The sequence below is a fragment of the Lethenteron reissneri genome, chromosome 32 (assembly GCF_015708825.2).
Source record: "Lethenteron reissneri isolate LAM-NWPU_2019-01 chromosome 32, ASM1570882v1, whole genome shotgun sequence".
NCBI classification, from domain to species: Eukaryota; Metazoa; Chordata; class Hyperoartia; order Petromyzontiformes; family Petromyzontidae; genus Lethenteron; species Lethenteron reissneri.
Genome location: NC_083810.1, coordinates 12,897,310 through 12,912,316, shown reverse-complemented (window position 1 = coordinate 12,912,316; position 15,007 = coordinate 12,897,310). Strand labels below are relative to the sequence as shown.

Genomic DNA, 15,007 nt, shown 5'->3' with positions numbered 1-15,007 from the left:
CACCCCCTCGTGTACTGTGCTGGCCTTCATAGGTGCTCGCTAACAGCACTTGCCTTCACAGTCTGTCAAAGGCTATACACATGGTGTCTTTGTAGTAAATAATGCGTTTAAAGTTCTTAATAGCTTCATAGCGTTGAATACATATTTGGCACTGTACAGTCACGTTAAATAAAATTATATATTGATAGATTTCAAATGCTAACCAGTAGCATTATGCACCTTATTCACCGTAAAAAAAAGCATTGGGCAAAGCGCTTAGCAAGAAGGGATAATGGCTGACGGGTCGGGTATTTCACGAGTGTGTGTGCAATCTACCAACCCTCACATCTAAAGTTCTGGATCACAGGCACGCTCGCCGCCAGCCATGCTGCATCCACTGCTGAATGAAGATGTCCCCGAGTCGTAGCCATTCCTCGTGGTCTCATGATGCAACCATCCACCGAGCTCCAACACACGAGCCGATCTCATCTCTCCCTCTCCGTGTGCTGTTCGTGCTTTTTTGGCTGCTGCTCCATGGTCAGTCTCGACCACGGGCCATCATCCCGTCAAGAGCAGTGTCTTCCTGCCCAAGCCCACTTGTCCCTTCAGAATAGTTATTCTGGTGTCTCGAATGTAAATTTTTGTCCGTGATACGTGTGTTCTTCTTCCTGTCTCTCCATGCTTATCTGTGCACTTTTTAACTTTAATTTTTCATTTCATTTTCTTTGCCAGTGTCCATATTTATTATTCATATGTCAGAGCAGGTAATAAGCTCAGATTGAAAACTCTCTTCTTTGGGCACATTGGTATATGGCTCTTTATTTATTTAAGCGGTGTCGCTGAAACAGCCCTGTATCCGATTTTCTGAATGACAGGCTTGAGCACCGTCATTATATTGCTGTTTGTAAATTCATGAAACATTTGCTCATCGACGCCGGCGCTGTTTGCTGCTGTGGCGGCACAGGGCAACGGCGGCGGGCGTCGGCACAAGCCGCTCGCGCTTCCGGGAGCACCGCGACAACGTGCGCCGCTTCCACCAGTCTCTGCAACAGCCAGAGGGGAGCGCGCCCGGGGAGGCATCCGGTCCCACGCATGCAGAGTCCGTGGGCAGCAACGGCAGCAGCGGTGGCAGCGTCAGCGATGGAAGTGGAGACTCCAGTGAGCCCGCGAAATCCACCCTCCTGAAGAGCCTCAGGTAGCAGCGGGCTAAAGGGCAGTAGCCCAAGCTTGTGTGCAGAAGGTGGCAGCTTGAAAGGAAGTTTGTTTAAGGCTGTCACATTTCTGCGAGGTTTGCCCGAGGCACCGGGTGATCTGGGTGTCCCTTGTTCGGTTGGCACCACCCACTTTTCAATAGCCGCACGGTCTGACACGATCTGCGCAGTGGAGGATGTGAACCTTATTTTCATTGGGGATTAATCGAGATGACCACTGTAAGTGAATGTGCAGCACTTGTAGGATTGGGCAGGTGTAATTAATAATGAGCTTTGGTGACTTGGCCAGACCAAAAATATATAAAACGCCTTTCGTCCCTATTTCCATATATAATGAGCCTTTTAGAAATGTACAGTATTGATGTTCTGTTACAAGAAACAGGTTTTTATTAGGCTGCCAGTTTTTATTGTAATGTGCTCTATTCATTTATTTAATACCAATCAGGTTTTTGCATGAAAGGTTACAAGCAGTCCATATATATTTATTTTGTCAGCTGTTTAGAGAAAATGCCAGATGACTGTATCAATTAATGACTGGGTAATTCCATCGATTCATCAATCAATAATGACTCGTCTATAAAATCGCTTGCATACCATTTTGTTGTATTTAGTGGGTTCACATGATCCCTGCAGCCCCCGGATATGTTGTCTTTAATCACAGCCCTCAAATGAGAGTGGGAGGTGTTCATGTCTTGTTTACAACCCCTGATCAATGTTATAACAGGATATATTGAATCAAATTGCGACCGTGACCAGCAACATTTCATCGCATTGCGAGGGTATGGTAGGGGTTTTGGGGCTGTCTCGTTAAATCGCGACCAATTACACAAAGTGGTGACGTTTCATGCGGTCCATTATGCGGTGAACCGGTCTCTTGCCAAGGCTGCCTTGTCCAAACAGAACCTTTGTCACTATGAGTTGCTGCTGCTCTATTCCTTTTTCGTATGGTGGGGAGCTGATCAGCAACGCTGCTATGTTCAATAGGAGATGGATGAATGAGTTGATGGCTTCAGGAGCAGCCTAGTGAATATCTGAAAATGCTGCCGGGCAATGGATCGAAGCGGGCAGTGGCGTTACACGGTGGTCCACGGTTTGAGATTTGTGGCCACGGTATGCAGTGTGGACCTCTCATTACATTTCCGTCGTTGATAGGAGGTAGCTGCATCTGCCGTGCGACGTTTTAATTTAATTCAACGCCGACCATTTTTTTTGTGGCAAATTGAAACTGCAAGGTTTTTCTGTGGGTTCAGAAATTAAGTGCTTGCTTAGGTTGGCATCACGGTGGCGAGATGTTCACTACTTGGTCTGGTATACAGGTCGTGGTTTCGATCCTGACCCTTGACACCAGTATATTCGGAATTTGCATGTTCTCCCCGTGGTCACGTGGATTTTACTCCAGGTCCTTTGGTTTTTCCCTTCACATTTAGAATCAACATCACGCATTTAGAGTATTTGGCTGCTGTAAATTTCCACATGATAAGCCACTTCATTAAGCAATCATTTGTGGCCAGGTCGCTTCTGAAAAAGAGCTATATAGCCCAGTGGGCCTTACCTGGTAAAATGAAAAAAATGAATAGTTTTAGGTTCTCCACTGTGTCTCCAGAACTACTACTGTGACCATGCCACCCACCTCAACGAAGACGCCCTCGCATGTTTTCCTACAGGAAGAACCTAAGGGAGCTGGACGACATGCAACGCTTCTTCACCAAAAGGCTGTCGGTCGTGCCGGATCCTTGGCAGAGGCAGTCGGAGGGGCCCCGTAAGGAAACAGTCGGGGAACAGAGCCACCCGCTGTGCACGGGTGGCACAGAGCCAACGGGCACGGGCGGTGAGATGCATGACGAGCTGCTGGAGAAGTCCAGTCGCCTGGTGTCAGAGGTCAACAGCCTCATGTGCGGTCAGTAATTAGTTTACTTACGAGGAATAAGCAAATATAAATAATTGTCGCCATTCTCATTTGTAACTCAAACCATTACCATGTGTTACATGTCATTATTTATAACATCATACTACCACCAATCATTGAACAACCATCATATTGACAATATAATTGAAATTATAGTTAATGACTATCACCACAACCAACACCAATTATATTCATCACCATATTTTCTATAATCTTTCTACCGCTGGTTTACAGCGTTCACACCACGCCATCACCATCTCTCAAGGGTCCTAAATCACAATCCACGATCCATCCGATGCGTGCACATGAGTCGCTCTCATGGACTCCTCGACATGGTGGCAAGCGTTCATTCCATCATCTGGCTTTGACCCTTCAGCCATTATTCCTTCCAGTGATATGCCCTCTCCAAACGCACTCATGTTTATTAACAGTCAACGCAAAGAGGCATGGGTAAAATGTATTTTTGCAAGTACACCGATATCTATAAAAGAGCATATTGATCAGAAAACATGCAAATCCGTGGCCAATTGACTGTTTAGTCACCAACATAAAATAGCAGTCCATTACCCAATGAGCCGTCTAGTCCAGTACTTGCATATCAACGTTTATTTCTGCGAGGGAAATTTGGACTGGTTTAGAGTACCATTTGTTTAGTTTAGCAAGTGTTCGGACCATTAAAGAAATTGTCCAGGGTTGCCTTGCATTACAGGTAAGAGACCTCCACAAACACTGTGAGATGACCATTCGGTGCACTGTTCTTAATTGACTTGTACTAATGTGGTGATTGCATGAGCGGCCTCAATGGATAGTGTTGATGGATAGCGGCCTAAAATGGACTGTTTACAACAGCACGAATAGTCGTACTTCCAATTGAGGACGTTTTCGACGTGCGTAACATTTTAGGTTAAAATAAGGATTTTCAAATGACATTCATTGTGCCGCACCATGCTCTAACTTTTAACATTCACTGATATTAAATTCAAGTGCACTTGAAGGCATTTTGCATTACATGCATCTGATGATTAGTAATGGCATTCTGCACTTAATTGCAAGATGACGGGTGGAGTTTGAATATTGCCGATTTAAATTTTGCCATGAGCCAGTTGGCAAGGAGTTGACATTTCGATTCCCACAGCTGCTCGCCAATTATTGTAGGCCATTCACGTATGACGTTGTATGCCTGAGACGTAAGCATAAACAAGTCATAATAGGTTAGAGTCATCGCTAACTTCCAAAAAATGTAAATCATCCTTGTAATTTTAATAGCATTGCCTATTTGCGTACGATTACCGATTGCTGTACTGAAAAAGATGGCCTGTGTGTTAATGCTAGATAGGCTAATCCATGCATGGATAATCAGGTTTGCGTGGTGCAGCAGGCACGGCGCTGCCACCTTCGGCACAAGAGCCTGCGTTCGAGGAGAATGCTGACAGCATGGAGCCGGCCCTCCTGTCTGATCGATCAACGACCGCCAGGGAACACGAGCCGGCTGATTCATGGGATCCAGTGGGCATTGGTGACCACCTGCTGCCCATCTCGTTTGATGCGGAAACACCTATGTCCGCGCGCATGTTTACAAACGCTGCCGAGCTCGCATCTGGCAGCCTGTCAGCCGAGGATGACGACTTCCGTCGAGGTGAACACTACGCGCACCAAATCGACGGATTTGATGACATCATTGGCACTGGCGTCAGAGATTTTGTCATCGGGAGCGCAAGCGATTACGGTGACGGTGACTTTGACGAGCACGTCGTGGAGCCACGAACACTGAACGACATCTCGGTGATCACGGACAAGACGAGCCCCTGGTCCAGCGTCGTGTCCGACCCCGAGTCCCACGCTCATGGCAGACCCAGAGCAGAGTACAGTCTCACTTCACTCATCCCGTTGGAAGAAGGCACGCAGAGGAACACAAGCAGTCCTGAGCAGCCCACTCTTACTGCCGCGCCCGACTTTGAACAGATAGACACAGATCCTGCTGTGATGGACGATGGTGAAATAAGTAGACTTGCATCTGTTGGCTTGGAAGAGCTGGGGCCTGAAAGTTCAGAAAATGATAACACGCCCATCCCATCACAGGGTATGCATTCACAAAACAATGACCACTGCGCGTTGCTAGAAGTGGACATCAACGATGAACAGTTTGATGACGCGAGGGCTGATGCAGATGCTGATGTTGCAGCCTCCTCGGTGAGTGCTGCTGCATCGGTTATTTCGGAGCGACAGACTGAGAACACCCTTTCTGAAAATGAGGAGACGGATCACAGGGAATCTGAAGGCACGCGTGAGAGCCACGGTTCTTCTTCGAGTCACAGCGATCAAGAGCAAACCACTGAGAAACGTGTCGGTGAGAGAGCCTCTCGGGAAGAACGCAGAGCAGCAGCAAGTGATGAGCACTCATCCGATGAGGAGCAGGAGGCGCAAGGAATTGAAGAAGTGAAGGAAAGGGACTTGAATGTGTATCCTTAATTGCGCTAAGAAATCTTTAAAAGAGCATCGTTCCACCATTATCAGTCGCTACCATCATAACAATATAAGAGACATCCGTTTTTATTATTCCGTAGTTAATTATTTGAATGGAATATAATTGGGTTCTTCGCGTATTAAGTATAATAAATGTATTCTTGGTTCTTTCGGTAAAGTCACATAGAAAAACCACACCTGGTGATGATTGCTTGTGTTGCAATCGAAACGTCGCGAGAATTTTATAATGTTTTATTTTTATTTATTATTTCCCTTCTACGTGACTTTACCAAAAGAACCAAGAATATGAATCCCTGCAGTCACGAAAGCTTTAAATCGAAATGTAATAAATGTAATCGGAATATTACTGTTGATGTTTTGAAGTGAATGGTAAAATTGACCTATTGTAATGTAACATTTTCCATTTGAAATGCCGAGTTTGTTTGCTATTTTGAGCTTTGGCTGTTTCCACCAAGTCTTTAGAATCCAAAGTTTCTATGAAGTGAGTAATTATCTTAACTTGATGCCATGCCACTAGCCCTGGACCAGAGCCTCTGCCCAACTTCTTCCTGCCACCTCGTGACTTGGAGGCTTCAATGAGGGCACTGAGGCTGGCCCCTGCATTCCCTGCATTCCCTGCATTCTCCGCACGGAAGGTGAGAGAGACTGGCACTCACGCCCGCATCTCCCTCTGCAAGTTATAAAACTACCGACTGTACGAGAGATGATTTTGTGCAAGTCCGATTTTCTCATTTCTCTTCTGTCTCCCAATTCTATAACCGGGTTGTTCATTCAAAATCTATAAAATGTCTTTTAAAATGCCAAAGTCTGTGTTTAACATACATATACATATGAATGTATTGGCGGTATACCAATGCGCGGTATATAAAAAAAATATAACTTTTCACAATAATTATTTATTTTACTGCAATTCGCAACCCCGGTCAGAAAATGGTGCGTCAAAATCAGTTCTCGTGATGTCGAAGCATTCGGAAGACGAATGTCAGTTCAAATGTTTATTTTAGGCTGTTTTATAAGGACCGGTGTGTTATGCTGCACCGGTGTGCTGCCAATACATCCATGTCTCCCAACTATTTGGAGCACTGGTTAGAGCTCGGCTCAAGGGCAAAAGTTGAGCTAAAATTCCTAACTGGTATGAGCTTGGCTTATCATCGCTCATGGGTTCACAAGATAACTACTACTCATGTGGGATGTGAACAGTGGTTTTCCTCCTGTGGACAGACTGTCCTATAGATAGGTTTATCCGCAAACAAATGTCCCGCATTAGTTTGAGAATAGATATGTTTGTACCGTATGCGACAACATGGCCGCAAAGCTGCCGCACTAATGCCCTTCCTAGGAAGCTGTCTCAGCAACGGTAACTGGTGGTCGTGAAAGAGACGTCGATCATCATAATCGCCATTGGTAAAGACGAGAATTAATGAATACGATGGTGATGACAGCGGCGGCAATTATGGGTCACAAAGACAGGGGGACAACAAGCATATTTATCTTCATCCATTACCTTTGTCATCATAATCATAAGTCTTCTTTGACATTTGCATAACTAAAAAAAAATGTATAATGAATTTCGTGCCTTACTGTCCACGGATTTGCTTTTGGCCGTGAATTCTGCAGATAAGATATATTTGGTGCCCATCTGGGGGGCTGCTTTTGCACGTTTTTTTTTAAGTCATGGACTTAGGAGTCCAAGGCACAGGTTAAAGTTATGAATCATTGATCGGCCAGACCCCACGGATATCGAATTACAGACATCTCACTGGATGATTTTTAAAAGGCCCTTAGACTCGAATTACAGACATCTCACTGGATGATTTTTGACGGCCCTTAGACGACATTAACTTGAAACATTTGTACATATGAACACTGTACTTTTTAACCTTCGAATAGAAAATCATAATTCAAAGTTTTTTAGTCAATCCACTGCTGGATGATCGCCTTCCCATACTATATTAGTCATGAGGATTGTTTGACCATAGTTTACCGGATTCGTTAGTGCTGGTCGTTATACCACTTGCCACTGTTGTGAGCCGTGGCTGAAACTCGAACCCAGGTAACCAGGTTCAGTTCGCTAACCACAGGGTCAACGCTCTACCAAACGATAAATAAAAAAACTCTTGTAAATCCACTGCTTATGTTTGTATTAAGAGTACAACCAAGAACCTCGTACTTTAGCAACACACACTATGAATAGCTCATCCTGCCAAATGGCAACAATGCATCACATTTACTCTGTAGGGTTATTTCTAAGTCATAATAACTCATACTTAAGCCTACAGTGCTCCCTTCATGAATAAAATAATCGCGGTCAGTTTCTGCTGCCCTTTACTGGGAACATAACACAGTTTGGGCATTCACATTGACAGTTTAAAATTGAGGAGCGACCCTCAACCGGTGATCTTTGTAAGGGACCTATCCAAGCTCTGGAAACGAGTTTTCGTCATTCTGGTAGGTAGTCACATTCACAGGCCATTCATTGAAGACCCCCCATGGATACTCCAGCTGTTTATATTCACGAACTTTTGGTATGCTCACACTGCCTTGTCCTTCCTGTATTCAACATATTGCCCCCCCGCCCCCCCCCCCCCGTGTGATTTGTAAAGTTCCCATATAATTGATCCTAAGTTTGTATTATTAATGTTCAGAAATGAAACATCTGAGCCTGTTATGTGAACATTGCGGTTGCCGTAAAAGACACATTTTCAACGAGTGATAGATTCTCTGGAAGTGCGTCTCCTGTCCCAACACAAGTGAAAGCCCCATTGAGAGGATGTCGCTGGGGACGAATAATTAATTTCAAGTTAACACATTCATCCTGTATCCCCAGTATACTTCCCCGTGACTTGTTGGCTCGCCGTTCAAAGTCGTGTTTATTCTTAGCCCGAATTAAAACAAATCTCACTTTGTTCAGGGATCAGTATAACCAAGTCACCCTGAAAGTGAAACATTTTTGTCAGACCTAAAAAGTTAAGTAAACGTAAGCCTGGCTGTGTGTGGGATGGGGAGACCTGCTTGGGAAGACCTGGTGGTGTCAACTCAGACTGCACGGGTACCGGCACATTACCGTACAGCAGTAGCCATCATGTATGTATATTGAACTTATTTCGCATCGTACGTAGCCAACCGTGCTAATAGGAGGTGCACCTGTTAGCATTGTGTCTTACCCCTAATATGCATAGTTTGTTTTCTCTCCAAGTGTTCCAGTTTTCTCCCACATGCCAAACAACTAAGCAAAATAGTCACAAATCCTAGTGTGGCACCCTCCTGAAAACATATATGGAAAAAAAAAATCCCACAAGGACCCATTGAGGCTCTCCTGGATACGTTATTAACATCAGACAAAGGATCTAATTCAGGGTTTGGCGGCTCGTTTGTTTAATCTGGACTTAAAGCTTTCGTAACTGCAGGAATTCATATTCTTTGGGTCTTTCGGTAAAAGCCATGTAGATAGAAGAAATACTAAAAATAATAACAATATCACAACGTTTCGATTGCAACACAAGCAATATAATATATTCTCAGCAGCTCTCCCGCTATATGTTTCACCTGATGACGATTGCTTGTGTTGCGATCGAAACGTCGTGATTTTTGTTTATTTGTGCTCTCTACGTGGCTTTACCGAAAGACCCAAATAATACGTTTCTTTAATCTTCGTTTATGGCCACACTGAAGGTTTTGCAGAATATTGTGGTTTTACTGCAACGGTTTATTTTTTTCTCCTTGTTGAGTGCTGAATGTGGCTGTGTGAATCACCCTCACCGCTATTTTACTTAAATACAGGAGATCATCGATATACAATAGATCATCGATATACAGTAGACCATCGATATACAGTAGATCATTGATTATCCGGTTGCTTCGGGGCATGGCGGATTTTAAAAAACACTAGATAATCGATAATCATTATTTAAAATTGCTTATTTTTGCACATTCTTGTATGACATGCTTTTTAGGTGTTGTTTTTTGTATGTTTTAAATGTGTTTACTGTATGCAATTGCCATAAATAAACATACAAATAGACAGATACAAATTATACTTTAAAATGTTATTGTATTTACTGTACCGTACTTACCACTCCTTTCTCGAAGACTCTGAGTGGGGTGATGTATATACGTACAGTATTTTAATTGTTTAAGTTGTACGTAGTGTATCATGTAATGTATATAATTATAGAACACTGAAATCAAGCTGAGCTACTTTTCTAGTCTCGCACATCGTGCCGATCGCCGGACTGGTTACAGCATCTGGAGCGGTTTTGCCGGATCGGCCCGGGACCGCAGCAAGATAATGTTGGAAGTAGCTGGATAATCGAAGATCAAGGCAGCTTTGTGTTCATCATGATCAAAATATACGTTCGTTACCGCAGCAGGCATCATCAGATTTTTGTGAAATAATCCAGTAAAACGGATGCGGCCTAGAGGAAAGTTGTCACGTGAACATTGATATACCCCATTAGATTACCAACAACCCCCCACTAATTATAATGATGCACGGCATCATACTGTGAGTGGATTCACGTATGTGTGCACGTGTCACAAAGCCATTCCTAATGTGGTCAAATACTGTGTCATTATCTGAGCTTCCTGTAGCAAGCAGTGTTGGAGAGAAACGTGAATTTACTTGGTCTCCACTTTCTGTTGACCTATGCACCTATCACATTGCAAGCCAGTGTTTCTCAGTATGAAGGCACCATAGCGGGCACAGGCTTAACTGTTCCAAACATAAACGCGAATACTGGATAGCAAATCCTTGGGTCGCCAGACTTATTGGGTGCAAACCAAAGAGTTTGGCGAGCTGCTAAACTAATTTATTATCAATGTAAAAACTACCCTGTTACTGTATACATACATGTCATTGTATACATATCTGTGTTGCTGTAAATGTATTACGGTGTGTGTTATTGTACCCACCCATCCCCAGGCACCCTTAGCCTATCACCTCCCCACCATCACCCACCACTAACGACGTATTGTTAAGTACATTTGTTACACTTTACTTATTTTAAACATTCTGAACAATGTAACATGTTCTCGTGGATTTATATTATACGTTATACATTGCATCACATTTGAAGTACATAGCATGTGCATTCAATTCTATTCTATTACTATTTCTTATATATTCTATTACAGCATTTCATCTGTATTTTAAAAGAAGAAAACAACATTTTATTGCTGACCTGGTGCGTCTATGTGTAAAATCTAGCTTGCCGGGGTTTCACTGCATGCACACTTGACGAAATGTTAACTGCAAACATTGACCTATTAAAATCATTGCCACTTATTCGTACTGCCATTGAATTGCACATCTCTGTGTGGATGTGGGTGTGTGCATGTCATTTACGCAAGTGACTGGCGGATCATTCAGTATCGAGCAGCGTGAAGTGTTCGCTGGAGGCCACCAAATTTGCGAGCGTGTTTACGAGTATAGGTGCTGCGAGAGATGCCTGCAAGGCTCCTTGTACGTTGCTGGTCCATGTGGACACTTGAACAAAGAGAATGCGGGTGAAAGGTTGCCCGCTAACAGTTGGCACAAAGGTCCCCAGCTGAGCCCCGTTACGATAACTGCGTGTGGCTTTTCCATCAAGCCATTTTCATGAAGCACTCGGATATCCCAGCTGCAGTCTTTTTTAAATGTAGCTTTGCAGTTGTATCACAATTCTACAGTTGAATCGCTGTGGTTTCCTGCGTTGACGAGGAAGGTGATGCAACAAAAATGTTTTAACCGTGCCAGTCGGCTACTGTACGATTCTAATTTTGTTTCAACTTAAGCTGCTGACATTTAACATTAAACCCCATCGCACTCTACATGCTTGTTCAGGAATGTCACTTTAGGCCAAGAACCTGCTTTTTTTTCAACTCGACTTTCCCGAATGTATATTTATGGTGAGCCCTCATTAAATGTTTTCATCCTTGTTGGTGCTATAATTCAACTCGTGTAGAGAGATGCCCCCATCCCGAACGCCAACTCCTGCCACGGCTTTTGTGGGTTTTTTGGGGGAGGGGGGCAGCAGCATTACGGGAGAGAAAAACATCCCTTTATCCGTGAGCATCGGGAGCTGTTTTGAACCGGTGTATTTAACACACTGCCCCAGCAACAGAATTGCTTGCTCCGGACTAGGTTAAGAACCATTGGCTGGGCTGTAGCGTCACGTTGCCCTTTCGGAAGCCCTCCTTCCCAATCCGCCCGCATGACGAGAGAGCTGAAAAACAAGCGTCATTTGACTCTCCTCCCTTGCACACCAATCGCTGAAAGGGGCAAGCTGCTGCCGCCACCACCGCGCCTACTCGTTGTTTTTCAAAAGGGATCTCTGTTTCCCAGCCGGCAGAAGAGCGGCTTGTTGTCTCACCCACCTAGCATTTGCCTTTCAGCTTCATGAAGGGGGTCGGCCAAGCCCTCTGTGTCCTGTTTCGTGTGTGAGCACTCGAGCTTAAATAAAACATGAGCTGTTCTTTGTTGCACACTCGTCAATGTAGAACTCCTGAATCCCCAACGCTCATTATCATCATAATGTCTGTGTGGGTACAGTATTAATCGTTAACCATGTGCCTCCCTGTTGTAAATGTACTCTAGTTACAATATTGTGAAAGTTGTGCTTTCGATGAGACGTTAGTGCTTGCATACGTGGATCTATACAGTGCCATTGCATTCATTTTCGAGAGCAAATGAAAAACCAACTGTTTTCCCCATTGGATACATTTTTAAGTAACGTATAAAAAGAAAATAGCAAAAGCTACTTGGTTCATTAATTACATATTATGTGTTTACCGGACATTCAAGGCTCTTGTGTGGGGAGTGTTGTTTAAAAGTTTGAGCTTATCACAGCGCAATACACATAATTGCATTAGGTGATGTTCTTCTTAATTGCCGAGAAGAACATCTGCGCTGATGTATGGTTTCAGCAGCTGTAATTTGCTGTTAATCTCTTTATCATCTCATGGACTGTTTCATTCAGTGTACATGGGGTATTGCCATGGCATTGACTTGCAGGGTCGGGGTCCCCCCCCCTTATAGCTGCACATCGTAATACCTTGTCCAGCTCCCTCCTATCAGCTTTAACACAAGGCAGCGTTACGCTGATAGAACCATACTCTATTTAATCGACTGGAGATAAAGTTTCGTATAAGAGGTCATTGTGTGCTATTTTTGTGGCCTAGAGTACCTGGAACATTCCCTATTGTGATTCCCGAATGTAAGGGTTGTGCAGTGTGTTGCAAATACTGGAATAGACATGCTTTTGTAAAGCATGTTTAGTTGGTGTACTTTACCATTGTGATTGAAATGGTTTTAGATATATAATGCAAACATGTACATCGCGTCATCCGTGAGCATTATGTGCATGCAAATAGAATGCTGTACTTTTACAATATGTTCTCACAAGTATCCATTACTCATGTTGCTTCCATGCAAATACAATAACAAGTGCAGCTTGAGCCAACATATTTGATCCTTGATTTTGTAGAGACTCGTGTTGTGCTTTGTACCCTTAAATAATGAGAAACTGCTATCTGGTGCATTTGGCATAGTCACGGTCCTTCAGGCTGCCAACTATCCATTCTCTGCGAATGTTGAAAGCGATAGAAAGCATTTGTTTGAGTATCTCAGACATATATAACAGCACATTGACACAAACTGAAAAGCAAGCATAGTTGTAAAGGAGCCCGTAATTGATCCCTGTTTGTTCATTATGGTGATCATGTCCTAAACAATGTCCTTCAATGCTTTACATTTCTACTATGTAGTAGTACCAGGTCGGAATATATTTGGGGGTATTAACCAACCGTGCTGATGAGAGGTGCTGCGGTTGTAAAGCTGCTTATGCATTTTTTTGGGTGATGCGCACAGACAGGTTCAGTCTGGAACAGTCAAGCCCAGCACCATTGTACAGAAATGTGGAAGTGAAATGATAAAAGAGCAGGCATGAGAACTTGAAACTAAGATGGAACTTTTTTTTTATCAAAAGCAATATTAAATTTCGATTTAAAGCTTTCGTGACTGCAGGGATTCATCTTCTTGGTTCTTTCGGTAAAGTCACGTAGAAGGGAAGTAATAAAATAATAAAAATAAAACATAATAAAATAAAATAATTCTCACGACGTTTCGGCTACAACGCAAGCAGCCGTCTTCAGGTGAAGAATGGTAGTGTCTCATTCTTCACCTGAAGACGGCTGCTTGCGTTGTAGCCGAAACGTCGTGAGAATTATTTTATTATGTTTTATTTGTATTATTTTATTACTTCCCTTCTACGTGACTTTACCGAAAGAACCAAGAAGAAAAAAGCAATATTGATGAATAAAAAATGCAATATTTTATTAAACATACAGCACACTCCAAACGTACAAGTACATAAATATGCAAACGCACAAAATTACATTCAAACTAATTGCGTAGTAAAGTGGAAACTTTTCTAGTGGCTGTTGTAATAGATGACTATCGAAGCACGTGACCCAAGATAGAACAGACATGAAAGACCCTTTCATATAATTCTCAAATTTAATTAAAGCCGTGATGAATACAAATTGCATTCAAATCATATTGCCTTCCACGCATGTTCACAGGAATCTACGATTCAAAAGATAGTAATTACCTCGGTGAACGAATCCTCTGGGAACGAAGCTCATTTAGAACGAAGTCCGCATAAAGTTTGACAACTGCATTCAACACAGCACGTGCAAAATAAAACAATATTGGAATATTTTTTTGGGGAGCTCGCAAAAAAAGATACCAAATCTTACTGTTTTTGCACACTGTAAATGATGCGAAGCTTCGGGTGTCTTGGCACTTCCTGCATGCTCTGTTGGAACACATAATAAATATATAACCTCAAGCAACGGTGATGGAGGGGGGCGGTGGAGTGGGCTGAACTTGTTTTTTGGCTCGAGGTTTTAGACAGGTCATTACAGGACAAGGGGGGAGAGAGAAAAAAAACCCCACAAGAAGCACTTGATGCTGACATTAATGCTGGACCATGCACCACCGGGTTCGAATATTTTGACCCCGATGTGTGTCCTCGAGCACTTTTGCACGGGCATCGTTCGGTGATTGTCAAAGTCCTTCACGCCGAGTGTTTCATGTGTTACTTGAAGCCAGGACGGCTCAAGCGTTCGAGGGCGTGGTTGTAACGGTGCTGAAACATGAATTACGGGATGGTAACTGATTTTTTTTAAAATGCAACAATAATGTTTTGCAATTATTCAAAGTTGTCCAAAGTATCGTTGGTTGGCACACAATGTGTTTATTTGGAAAGTCTAAACATATAGAAGCAGATTATTTTTTCCGCCTGAGGACGACCGCTTGTGTTGCTATCGAAACGTCGTGACATTTTTAGTTTCATTCTATTTGTCTACCTACGCGACTTTACCGAACGAACCAAAGAGTATGGATTCCTGCAGTCACGAAAGCTTCAAATCAAGATATAGAAGCAGA

General features: G+C 43.2%; 1 protein-coding gene across 1 annotated transcript in view; it reads left to right on the top strand.

Moving 5' to 3' along the window:
* Positions 1-15,007, top strand: part of C2CD3 (C2 domain containing 3 centriole elongation regulator) — a 47,376-nt gene that overhangs the window by 27,781 nt on the left and 4,588 nt on the right. Inside the window, 4 exon segments of the mRNA XM_061564047.1 lie at positions 944-1,174; positions 2,855-3,087; positions 4,457-5,555; positions 6,098-6,215. Of these exon segments, the coding sequence (XP_061420031.1) occupies positions 944-1,174; positions 2,855-3,087; positions 4,457-5,555; positions 6,098-6,215 (1,681 nt within the window).